This window comes from Haliaeetus albicilla, chromosome Z, assembly GCF_947461875.1.
Source record: "Haliaeetus albicilla chromosome Z, bHalAlb1.1, whole genome shotgun sequence".
Classification (NCBI taxonomy): Eukaryota; Metazoa; Chordata; class Aves; order Accipitriformes; family Accipitridae; genus Haliaeetus; species Haliaeetus albicilla.
In genome coordinates this window covers 12,260,067-12,272,569 of record NC_091516.1, presented here as the reverse complement: position 1 = coordinate 12,272,569, position 12,503 = coordinate 12,260,067, and the positions used below count along the sequence as shown (strand labels likewise).

General features: G+C 40.5%; 1 protein-coding gene across 12 annotated transcripts in view; it reads right to left on the bottom strand.

Moving 5' to 3' along the window:
* CDK7 (cyclin dependent kinase 7) overlaps positions 1 to 12,503 on the bottom strand; it is a 34,489-nt gene that overhangs the window by 6,628 nt on the left and 15,358 nt on the right. For 7 of the 12 annotated variants that reach the window (XR_011323310.1, XR_011323309.1, XR_011323311.1 and 4 more), the window contains exons 10-11: positions 7,747 to 7,896; positions 5,968 to 6,115 (exon numbers count right to left, since the gene is read on the bottom strand). Coding sequence is in view for 3 of the 12 variants with exons in the window: in XM_069776858.1 (XP_069632959.1) it covers positions 5,968 to 6,115; positions 7,747 to 7,896 (298 nt within the window). In the remaining 9 variants the exon portion in view is untranslated. Of the gene's footprint in view, positions 1 to 41; positions 2,064 to 2,533; positions 2,754 to 5,967; positions 6,116 to 7,746; positions 7,897 to 12,503 lie in introns of those variants that run through there. The other 5 variants (XR_011323316.1, XR_011323315.1, XR_011323317.1 and 2 more) reach the window with 5 other exon arrangements.

The following is a 12,503-nucleotide window of genomic DNA, read 5'->3' as shown; positions in this document are numbered from 1 at the left end:
CTCAAACAATGAGTTTTGCTACATTTATTGTGTCAACAAAGTGGAAGAAAGAAAACAAAGTTTTAATTCAATTATATAAACAGTTTCAGTACAATGCATAGAAGTTAACTCAAATTCCATTAGTCTCAAGGTAAGAGCCATCAAGTTCGTAAAGAGAAGTACTAACCTTTCAGGAAGAAACAGCAGTAACTTATGATAAAAAGGTGGTAAGGGAAGGACTGTCTCAACCCAGGAGAGAAGGCATTTAGGTTACATTCCAGTTTGCACAAGTGTACAACTTGGACCTTTGTGCAAGCATGCACATTGCAGGCTCCAGACAAACCATCCTTGACTGTTGTGGTTCTGAACAGAAGCCAAGTAGATTGCAGCAGCTGTATATTCAATGAGTTGGTGTGATAAAAGATGGATTGTCAAAGCTGAAGCATGATTAGCATGATATAAACCTTACAAGGTAACCAAGTCACAAATTAAACAGTATTTAGATGATTAATAGCATATGATTGCATATTAATTTACCCAGATTATATTTTCCCAGAGTCTCAAATATTCCTTCCAGACTTCTGACCTAAGTCACAGAAGTTAAATCAAACTATCCAAAAGCCTCAGATTAAGAAAAAGACATCGTGATGATCCTTCTTCTAATCTTATCTTACTCTGTGATATACATGCACTTTATCTATGCACAACACCACCATTAAGAGCAAGGCAATTTTAGTCCCTGACACAGGTGGCCTCATTCATGAACTCAGCTGAAAACAAAACTTACTATATACCCTCACAGTACAGAACAGGCCCCAACCATACATGCAGTGCACAGCATGCCAAATGAATTGAATGTCAGAGCTGGAAGGGAACAGCTCCTAAACTTACATTATATAGAAGCATTGGTGTTTTTGAGCATCTGCTGTGGTAAACACATGACTCCAAGCATACAAGACAATAGCCCTGGTCACAAAATATCCTCTCTGTTCAACCCCACTATTAAAGAGCACAGTAACCATGCTCTCTACATTCAAACACTGACTGCCCATCTAACTCAGTACCTACTCTACAACTTTTGACAATAGAAGCTTAGAGGATTGCTACTTGGTCTACTAGAAAAGGTTTCCTTCAGGGAAGGGTATCATCTAGACACATGCAGCATTTGACAAGAAGGGAACAGTGTTACTCTCAAAGCAGAGCTGACAGAATACTTAAAATTGTCACTGCCATGCAAACTCTATTTGTTATACCCAATAGTTAGGATAGTCACTGAAAAATGCAGTATCTGTTTTAGGGGCTGAAGGTTTTCAGGCTTTGAAGTCCAGTCAGAATGCTGCCCTAGGTAAGTTAAATGCAAAAAAGTTCACAGTACTCCTAACTCTGTTCCCTGTTCAGATTAACATATTTTTGTACATATGCCTGTGAGAAATAGGACTGCAGTTCTCTTAATCCCCCAGCCTGCATTGAGGAGGATGTTTGATTACACAGACAGTAGAAACTGCTGTAACTAATGTTATTTGATAAACATTTTCTCTACACTGTCTATTAGATCTTAATAGGAAATTTAAGTTTAATTTTCAACTGCCAATAACAAATACAGAACACAGTACGGTATTGGGAGATTAGTAACTGTTCTGTCTTACAAGGCCAGCATACTTCACATTGGCTCAAGGTAGGAGTAAAATGAAATAACACAGGAGCAAGAAGATAGGTTGCTCTTCCGCTACAAGCCTCAAAGTCTTCTATTAACACACTTGCTACATACACTAGAAAACAAAATGCTGAAAGCAGCTCACAGGTGGGAAAATGACAATGGCTCACCAGGTATCCCCGAGATCCACTGCACAACAGGGGTGGGCATGCGGTTAAGCTGCATCAACAGCACCTACTGGCTTGTTTCTCTCCATTGCAGAAGCTTGGTTACCCAGCAGCCACTTTGCAACACAGCCATGCTGGAAATCACGCAACAGAGCTTAGCCCAGTATCTGCATTATGAATTGTTCAACAGCCACAGGTTGACAAGAGGGCTGGTATAGTTTTCCCAGCTGGACCTCCCTCCATCTCTTAAAGCAATCTTGAGGCTGTGAAGGAAACAGTATTTATACGCTCTCAGATAATGTCTCCTGGAAGACCAGAGTCTGCAAAAACACCCCAACACTTCACATTCAATCTGTGCATCATATTGTTTTCAACACAGTAAAAAGTCTTAATGCATGACTGCTGAGAAAGCACATGCAAACTCATTTGTTAATACATTGGCATATTAACTGGAATAAAAAAGCATCCTGCCCTTCCCTCATATTGAAACATTTTTTCCAACATTTATTATAGGGCTGGCAGACAATCATATGTACATCTAAGCTCCAGGTGAGAAGGGTGTTATTTGTATTTTTCCTCCTTAGGGTGTACATCTGTGCAGGATAGCACGTGATTCAGCATAAAGATTCTGCAGAATTAGTCTGTGTAAAGCTGTAGCCAGCAAGCAGTTTTGACAGTTACTACCTCAAAGCATGAGTCAAAGTAACAAGACAGCAAACCAGAGAAAGGAATCTTCTTGTTTTGCTCAAAAATGCTTTTATTCAAAGGAGTAGGGTTAATGAAACCTCTGTTTCAGCAAGGAAATATTAAATTCACATTTTACATATGACAATATTACAAAATAACCATCCAGTGACTATTACAGCGTTTTTTCAATGGTTGGGACTCAGGCCATTTTCACTCTTTTTCATCCACCATCCACAGCAATCAAAAAATCAATTTTTTTGGTAATCCTGAAAAGTGTAAATCACATTGTTACCAAAGTAAAGGGGACCAGCCCCCTCCTCAAGGCTTTAGTATTCATTTGATACTGTTCTTGAGATACATCTACTCTGAGCTGCTTAATGCTGTTTACTGCGGCAGCAATACATAATGATTTTTTCCAATCTATGGAAGACTACTAGAATCAAAGCTCACTTGAATCAGTATGTGTACTCCAAATGAGTCCCAAATTCTGTAATTAAGTGTTAATTGCATTTGGGATACATGTAAGTATTTCTCTTTATTTGTATAAAAAGCTAGCCAGTTAATTCTACTTTTAAACCTAAGAAAGACAAACTATTCTAAGGCTTAACCCTGCCCACCACACATACACTTGTAATGATTTTTCTAACATGCTGTCACTAGCCAGCAATAAGCCGTCTGCAGGAAGTAATAGCCCCTTCAGTCTGTGCCTCATTCTTTAACCATGTATTTGTTTAGTATCAGCTGTAGAGATGATGGGGGCAGCAGTACTTTTCTGATTCTATTCCAGATCTTGTCCTCTCATTTCTTCATATGCTACTTATTTATAATGTAGGTAGAACAAACCATAGCTGCCTTCTGGTATGGATATGAAGCTTACTATGAAGGGATCCAACTGTTTTTGCCCGCCCTATAGGCAGAAGTCTCCTCTAAAATACACTGACATTGAATCATACCTATGAACTTTAAATGAATGCCCAAAGAATACAAATTATTAACCTTAGATATGAACAGAATGATTTTTTCCCAAACCAGTGTAGAATAGTTCTGAAATTAGATAAGATTCCTTATACTGCATTAACTCAGGAAAAAGTTTAGTGCGGTATCTTTTATACTGTTTTGCAAACCTATGGCTCCATAGAAATGCAGATTAATAAGACTAGAAATTAGTGTCCCGGGGAAGGAGTGCTGCTTTTGACTAAGTGTTTGCCAGAGTAAAGATGCACAATGATGTCATCATAGCATCAGTGTCTCCACATACTTCACTGATCAGAAATAAGTGGTAGCAACAGCTAGAAATGATGCATGCTCAATACTTTTTCACAGGCAGTCATCCATTTAGTGATGGTTTTCCCATGACAATAAAAAGGCTGGGTTTTTTGAGAAGTACAGCTGCTGCACATTTAAGTTTGGTGAACATGCCCCACATGCTACAGGGGTTTGTTCTCATGGAAAAGCAGGACTTACAGAGACGGCATAAATTCTCTCCTGGCAGCCAGCCGCTGTTGCCAACATTTTATAAAAGGGATTATAAGAGGTATATAAGATTACATCAGTATTCACTCAGTCCGTTCTCCTAAGTTCAGAGTGCCACCTCAACAGGGCTAAGGGAAAGAGAATGTACTGTGCAAGATGCAAGCACAGGCCAGCCTAAGAATTTCAGGGGATGCAAGTTATCTTTCTTTGAAATTGCTTTTGCACATTTACACCCTCAATAGCATTAAAAACATGCTGTACTTGAAATCTTGTTTAGACAGAGACTGTAGGATTTTTCTTCCAAACCGACATTCAGATTTTAACTTTAGATAACACCATGTAAGCATGTAAAATGAAATCCAGGGTAGCAGATTTGCTAGCTCTAACATTGGCTCTCTTTAATGTTTGCTGGCACTGGAGGATCTACCTTTGAGACCCTCTGGTTCTGGCAGCCCAGCTAAGACAGTAACAGAACATAACAGAAAATCCACATCAGAAAATCCATTATGTTTCCATTTCCACTTAGTGGAAATGATACTGCTTTTTATACTGATACTCAAATGTCTTAAAAAGTAATGCTGACTTCCTAAATGCCTTAGTTATAGCCAATCTCAAAATTCCTGGCATTTAACACACAAGTCTGATTTCCTCTTCCTGAAGATAAGACTTTCAGAAAGATGTTAAAGCAATTAGTGTTCTAGCTTAATACAGCTCTGGCAACTCTGCTCATTGTTGAATGCAAGACTTCAAATGGTTAAGTCACAGAACTCAAGGAAGCATTTATTTCTCTTTCCTGTCGTTTAGTTAAAAGGCATATTTTAGGGTATGTACTCCAAAACGCTAATCACATGGTCCTTCCAAAAGGAGCTAAAAAGCTTAAATTAATTACTTAAGCTATGGTAACTTGACAAGCTCCCATGTGTTAGTTAACCCATGGTACTGGGGTCAGCAAAGAGCATGCAAATAATCAACTGATTAAATTTTTCTTTGAGATTAGAATCTTAATCTAGAGGGAACTAATGCATTGTACTTCTAATTTGACACAGACTAAGAAACAAGAAGTCAAAGTGCCCCAAAAGTAAGTTAAACTCTAATAACATAGCTGCATTTCTGAATTCAAGAGGAAATGCACTTTCATAGAAGCATCTCCATTCCAAAAAGATACCACTCTTGTATCAAAACAGTCTCATACTGGCAATAACAAAAAGCTGATGCTAACCTGACAGCTGCTATCTAGCATATTCAAGCTGTTAAGAAGACCAACTCCAAGCTTAAGAACCAACATTTGCCTCTCTACTAGAAGGTCTGGGTCATTTAGTGTCAGATACAGCCCTCAAGCTTTTTTTGTCATGAAGATACAAAGTACGTGCTACTGTTTGGGAAAGACTGGAGGCTCCCTATAGAAGTAAATGCTAGGGAATAGGCTTGCCTTTTAAAAGGGTTACAGAAATGTGCTTAATGTTCCTTACCCAGAGCGGTCTTAACAGTTAACTTGCTTGGTCTAAGAGACAGTGAGCAGAAATCTCCCTTCTGAACCTGATTTACGCTCCCAGTCTGACTTTTGAAAAAATAACACACTATGTTTCTCTCTCTCTCTCTCACCCCCACCCTTTTTTGGTTTCAGTGATGTAAAGTTAAGTGATTTCCACCTCAGTAAGATGTCTTAGAAAAAAAATAAAGGGCATCATAATAACCTATAATTTACTGGGTAGTAGCACACTCCATTACAGAAATTAATGGAATTAGATATTGCTTCTAATGAATAGATTCCTAAGCATCATAGAAGAGCCTTTTTTGTACTAATTCTGTTAGAACACAGAACTAAGTAATTCTCACCCTAAAGCATTTATCCTAAAACATAAATCATTAAAGAGCTTCAGCTGGTGCTGGTGCTCAGGGATGTAGTCCATACAAGGATGTAGTTTTTGTTCTGAAACATTGGAAGTATCACATTCTCTCTGAGCATGTAACTGCTATTTTAAAACAGGTGAAACATTAAGAGGTTACCTTGATCTATTCCTTCTGTTCTTCTCTTTTTTAAATGTAAAAGTGCATTTTGTTGCTCCTTTACAGCTTCTGCAGGACAGTTGGGTCTTGGCAGCTGATTTCCTGGAGTGGGTCCTGGTCGGTTACTGAAGTACTTCTGTTTCAATGCCTTAATGATAATGGAAGAAAAATAACCAAGTAATTAGTATAAAGTGTCAGAACACCATCTATGAAGAAGTTGTAATGAAATAAAGCATGTGCAATGGGGACTTCAAAACTAATTGGACACTTTTATATTAGAAGGTGGCCTTGGGGCAAATAAAGATTTTGTGTTCTCAATGACTACCCACAGCACTTTGATTTATAAGCCAAGAGATAATTGTGTACTGTTATTTTTAACTAGTACTCAGACATCCTAACAAAACTCTAGACTACATTGAAGGTGGTCTTATACAAACAGTAAGCTTCTAACTCTGAAGAACTTACAATCTGAACAGACAGATGAGACAAGAGGATAAAGAAGAAAGTAGGAATAAAGAAAGGTTAAAACATTATATCTTGGTCAAATCTAGGACCTGGACACCAGCTGTTTTGCTAGCTTTTAAGATAGGTCTTTCCCCAAAATTTCTATAACTGTGCTGTTTCTACACTGTAAACTGTGAGAGAAGTGTAGTTTGAATTAGAGCAGAAGACAGACAAGTGTGCAGAGTTAATTTCATTTGGTGGAATTACATATCCTATTGGCTAAGCTGTCTCCTACGTAATCATCACTTTTGCTAATATCAGTTACATGGTATTCAAAGTCAGCTATAAAACAAGCCAATAAAGTGCAAATTCTTTCCTGCCTTAAACTGTGGATTGTCAATAAAAATGCTAGACTAGAAAAATCATATATATTCAATATTCAAGTCACCATCCTACAATATGACCTATAAAATCACTCCATACTTACGAAGTAGTACAGACACGTCCCAGGCATAGCAAAACTAATTATTTGGAAACATATATTGAAAGTTCTTAAAGATGGTGACCAAAAAACCTGATGTGCTCTGGAGAAGTCTTCTAGTGAAAAAATACATAACACATACACTAATCCCCTGGACTGGGATCTGCCTTGTGTAACAAGCAATGAGGGAGTCCTGGCCTTAAGGGGACAGCTCTGTTTCTTGCATGCTTCCCCAACAGTGTGAGGTCACAGAAATACAGTTTTGAAATTGCCAACTGCTATATCTTCCTCATAGAAGAAATCAATATTCTGAACTAGAACATTCTGCAATATTTTTATTCAAAGTCCTTCATTTCTCCCCATTAAGGAGTAGTGAAATTGAGATCAGTTTCACCCAAGTATAATGGAAAAGGATATTCAGATCAGAATGCTGGTTTAAATCACGACAAAACTTTGTTAAAAAAGAATGAAAAAAGTTTAAATGAAATTGAAGAAGAGACTGGATCAAGTTAAGCGTGAAAACCTTTCAAACCCAGGGAATAAGAAATGCTAAGACTTAAGTTTCAAGCTTTAGGTGACTGAATTTTGAATGTCATACAATGACCGTCTGAAGGCCATGACTCATACACCCTTTAGTTGTCTGCCTTTGCTCCACATTGGGAATGGAGACAATCAGTCAGCATTATTCATGCCTTTGAGTTCTCTCTATAAAACACTGGAAATTTGTTCCTAGTATTTCATAAACAGAGCTATATATATTTCATTTCAAATCTGGCTTACTGGCTTCAAAGCACATTTGTCTGATATTAAACAGTAGTTAATGAACATTAGGACATAATGCAAGTGTACTATACCTGAGTAGCCGTAACCCTAGTGCAAGGATTAAATGTGAATAAGCCTTGCAGAAGGTTGAGTAAATCATCACCAGCTGCACTGAAGATATGTTGAAGTGGCATTCCAGGGAAAGACTTAAATGCGACATAATCTGGAAGACTTGTCATCCCCTACAAAGGCCAAAAATAGAATGTATGTTTTTCAAGTTAGAAAGAGCTGAGCTTCTCACAGAAAGGGAACTTCACATGGCTGTCTTTTGGCAGAAGCAAATTATCTTTCAAAACATCTTGCTAATACATGGTCACTGAAATAAAATAAATGTAGTAATAGTAGGTCATAAAGACTTTTTTTTTTTAACTGTTACAGTTGTTTCACACTTTCCCTTTCAAAGTGAGCTCCCTTCCCTTGCTTTAGTGGTGACCAGTCCAAAAGGAAAAACTGCTAACAAAGAAAGGAAGTACAAAAGAACTCTAGGGTGGGTGCAGACAAATGAAGTAAAACTTTTTTCTTTTGCAAACTGACATGGTGTAAGAGACAAGATTCACAAAATAGCCAGTCTCCCATTTTCTCCCAGTTAATAATACACTGTCCTTCTCCTCAAAGTTAGCTGATCATCATGAGCATTTTGAGCTACTTTTGAAATGCACAACTGAAACTTTTTCTCTGGGGAGCAGGGGGAGGGAAGGAAAATATGCCAAGCAGTTAAACAGATGAATTGCATACTTTTTCCTCCTGTAGGTATGAAAACAATCCCATTGTATTCAAACTATAATAAAAATGATCTTGTAACAGACAATTATCCAAACATAGTATTTTAATAGTTTTAAGTATTTTAAACCTCTAGTCATCACACTTCATTAAGTTTATCCAAGCAAAATAAAGTATTAACACTGAAGTGAAAAATGTGCTCAATCAGTTATAATCTTGACAGTATTTCAATTCTTGAAATGCATGGGTTTGCAAATTAATTTGGGAATGCATCATCTTTGCCATGCTAGCAAGTCTCCTATTCTCCCCTCTCCCCACCCATTCTTAACTCTTCCTCTCCAAAGAAAGCAGAAATGTCATTGCAAAGATCTTCATGCATTTCATTCAGAATTCTGGAGCAGCAACAGAATTGTGTGGGGCTAGTAGTGCGTTATATGATATTTCTCCATCTGGCTATAGCTCCATTTGGTGATTGTGTACCATAGCATTCAAGCACCATTCACACAAAGGAAAAGCAGCACAGAGAGGGAACAGAGGTGTGATGTGACAACTGGTTAACAAGTCCAGAAAGCGCTTCCACAACTCAACCACAAAAGAGGATGGTCTGATCAGGGAATTCTGGACCACCCATGCCCATCAGCTGGTCCAAGTTGCCCGTCCAAAGAAGCCATGCCCCACTTCCTGTCAGCCTGCCTGATAACCACAGTTATCTAGGTCATTGTGCGCCCTGACATTAAGTTTAGCCCAGTATTAGTGAATTACTGGATTTACTGTCATCTTGACCCAGATAATGATACTACTGATTTGTATCTGTTACTGCACCATTATTCTCAGATAAACTGTTTATCCCTAAAGCTATTGGTCTGGTGTCTGTTACCATATCCTGAACATGTAACTTGGCTGGACCATCTCTAGTGTCAGAAGTGGGACATAGTACACAACATCATTACCTGCCCCAACCTTGTACCGCGTGCCCTAATTGGTTGTTTTGCCGTGCCCACAGACACCAGATTCTCTGACGGAGGGAAGCACCTGTTCCCTTTTCCATGGCTACTTTAATTACAGAAATTCAGAAAGACAAAAACATGAAGGGGAGGTTACTCTGTCTATTCCTCTTTGTGCACTGTCTTGGAAATACTGAACACCACTGACTGCAGCCAAAGCTTCAGCTGTCTCCCTACAAAAAGAATGGGCTCAAGCCCAGCAGGATACTCAGCCTGCATCTGTCATACTTGCCACTGCCTGTGTTAAAGGCATGCAGGCTCGTGTGGAGAAATTAGAACACCTCGATGTCCCCCTTGTGGCAGCACCTGCCCAAGAAAAACTTGACCCGCAGCTGGAAGCTACAGAAAAGGGAATTTCTGCAACAAAAATACATAAAGCTTTATATATTGACCAAGAAGACGTGGAAGGAAATACTTGGTTTGATTTGGATTCAAATGATGATACATCAAATTCTTGAAGCCCAACGAGACTTATGAATCCCATCAATTATTGAAAACGAGTATGATGCTAATGGAGGTATCACAAGTATCTCCACATGCCCTTTTACAAATAAGACAAATCAAGCAAGTGCTATCACAGTCTGTTATTGAGGATTACTTAGCCTAGCTTGCAAATATGAGGAGGGGATACCATTCAAGTTTCAGAATCAGAAGCTCAGACCCTCACTTTAGGGTCTGGAATCTGACCCTAATTCCATCAGAAAATACAGACACTGTCTTTTGGGCATCAACAGCTTATGTTCAAAGAGAGTGCCCCAAGATCATAGAATGAATGATAGAATGATTTGGGTTGGAAGGGTCCTTAAACATCATCTAGTTCCAAACCCCCTGCCATGGGCAGGGACACCTTCCACTAGACCAGGTTTCTCTGGATGGATCCTAGACCAGGATGTTCAGAGATGACTGAGGACCCTGGCCAATCCCACAGATTTAGAATTGAGCATAGCTAAGTTGGTTATCAATCATGCTTTAGACATAGGCCTCATGGCAAAGACCTGTCATCATCCCACTGAGACACAGTGGTGCCTACTAGTCAAAAAGGGTCCACTCATAGGACATTTAATATCAATAAGCACTGGCCTTACAGGTGCAGCACACAGCCCCACACAGTCCCTGCCATTACAAAAGGTAGCTTCTGCTGTGCCTGTTCTGTTATCTTCCCATCTCCCTAAAGATGCAGCTATAATTACCACCAAATCCTGTTGTGTCCCTGTAAGTTAAAAAAAACCTCCCTAAGCCTCTGTGAAAGGGCCCTGACCCAAAGACCTTGAGAAAGCCCATTTGGCCCTGGGCATTCCCAAAACAGCAATACACAGAGTCCCAGGATCAGCGTTACTGGCTCTTGCCAACACCCCACATTGTGCCACACATTCTCCCATTGGAGGTAAAGCCCAAGTGCCCCTCCTGCCATTCCATCAGCTGGAGCCTGGAAACCTCAGCCTCCGTTACCCAAACTTACTAGAGGTCCAAATAGCACCACAGGGTCTGGTCAGAAGCCACCAGTCTCTCTGACATGCTACAGAGGGTGTGGCTTATATGAACTTCCAATCTAGTGCTAGATGTCACCATCAATGATAAATTGTATTTGCATTGCCTCATTGATCCAGGTGCTGAAATTTGTCATCAATAGATCACATACTGGAGGGGACCACTTCCCTCATACTGCAGTAGTCTGCGAGCTCACAGGACCACTCATAGCTCTTCCTGTAGTCAGTCAAGCATGACTTCCCCAATAGACGTACGTCCCAAGGATCTGCAGTTTTGGGATATTCTAACATCTTAAGATATGAACCGACTCAGAAGCCAAACCTTCCATGATGCTCAAGGCGAGGTACGGTATCTTGGTACTTCTGAACCAAACCACCTGCTAGTTCCAGTAAGTACCTCCCCTACCTCCAATGACCCATGCTGTTAATTTACAGCAGGACCCTGTAAAACCACAAGCCCAAAACCTCATCACCTGCCTCCCTTCTTACAGGGCTGGAAGAACAGGAAGTAGTCATTGTGAGAGACTGAATGAGTTAATGTCTCAAACATTGTGGTGGAGCAACAACAAACCCTACATAACAAAGAAGCCAAGTTCTGCCTAGCACAGAGGGCAGAGGGCATGCGGGAGGATGATACATATGCTGAGCCAGGCAGCTCATCGTACATGGCCAGAGGTCATACAAAGTTTGTGTGAGAAGGGGCTCACAGCTGCCCGAGGGACCCTTCAGGACCACCCCCCACAACAGCACCAGCACACAAGATCGAGAGTTAGCTAAGTCCTTACAGGCAGTGTGCAGAAGACCAAGAGGGGTGTGACTGACATGAGAAAAGGCAGGAACTGGGCTATAAAATACACCAACACAAGGAGCCCTGCGCATGCGCCCACCAGAACTGGACCCCTCTCCTGACTGGACCAACGCTGGACCCAGGACCTGTGAAATCCTTCTATTTTCTCTCTGTCTCCCTCTCTTTTTTCCCACAATCCCCACACCTCATCTGTTTAGACATAAACCACTGACTACAAGTCTGGGACTAGGAGTGGATCCAGCCGCCCCTGGGCTCCTCTCTGAGGAGGAGTCTAGAAAGCAAGGGGGTCTGCTCTGAACCTCCTGACTCAACGGGAGGGATCTCCTTATTTTCTTCCCTGAATTGATGTATATGGTCACCACGGGTTACAGTTTACTGAGGTAGTTCCGTGCCAATTCTTACTGGGAGAAACCCCGCCACCTGCTGTTCTGCCTTCCAAGTGCAGGCTGCTTCTGCCATGAATAAAATGTTTGATCATTTGGTGTCATCTCACCTTAATTCAGCCTGAGGGGATTCCGAATTCACCACGACCCATCCCTGTTCTGTCCAGCCTGGGTCATGACAGTCACTCACACCCACACCCCATTTAGCAGCCCCATCTGGCCAGTGGGCAAACCCAACAAATAGGTCTCGGCATCTGACTGCTGCCTACTGTAGCACACATTCTGCCTCCTCTCTGCTTCACGCATCAGTCCTAATAGCTGCTGACATACTCAACACCATTTGCCTGCTTCTTACCTATGGATGGCAGTTTTGGACATTAAAGATAT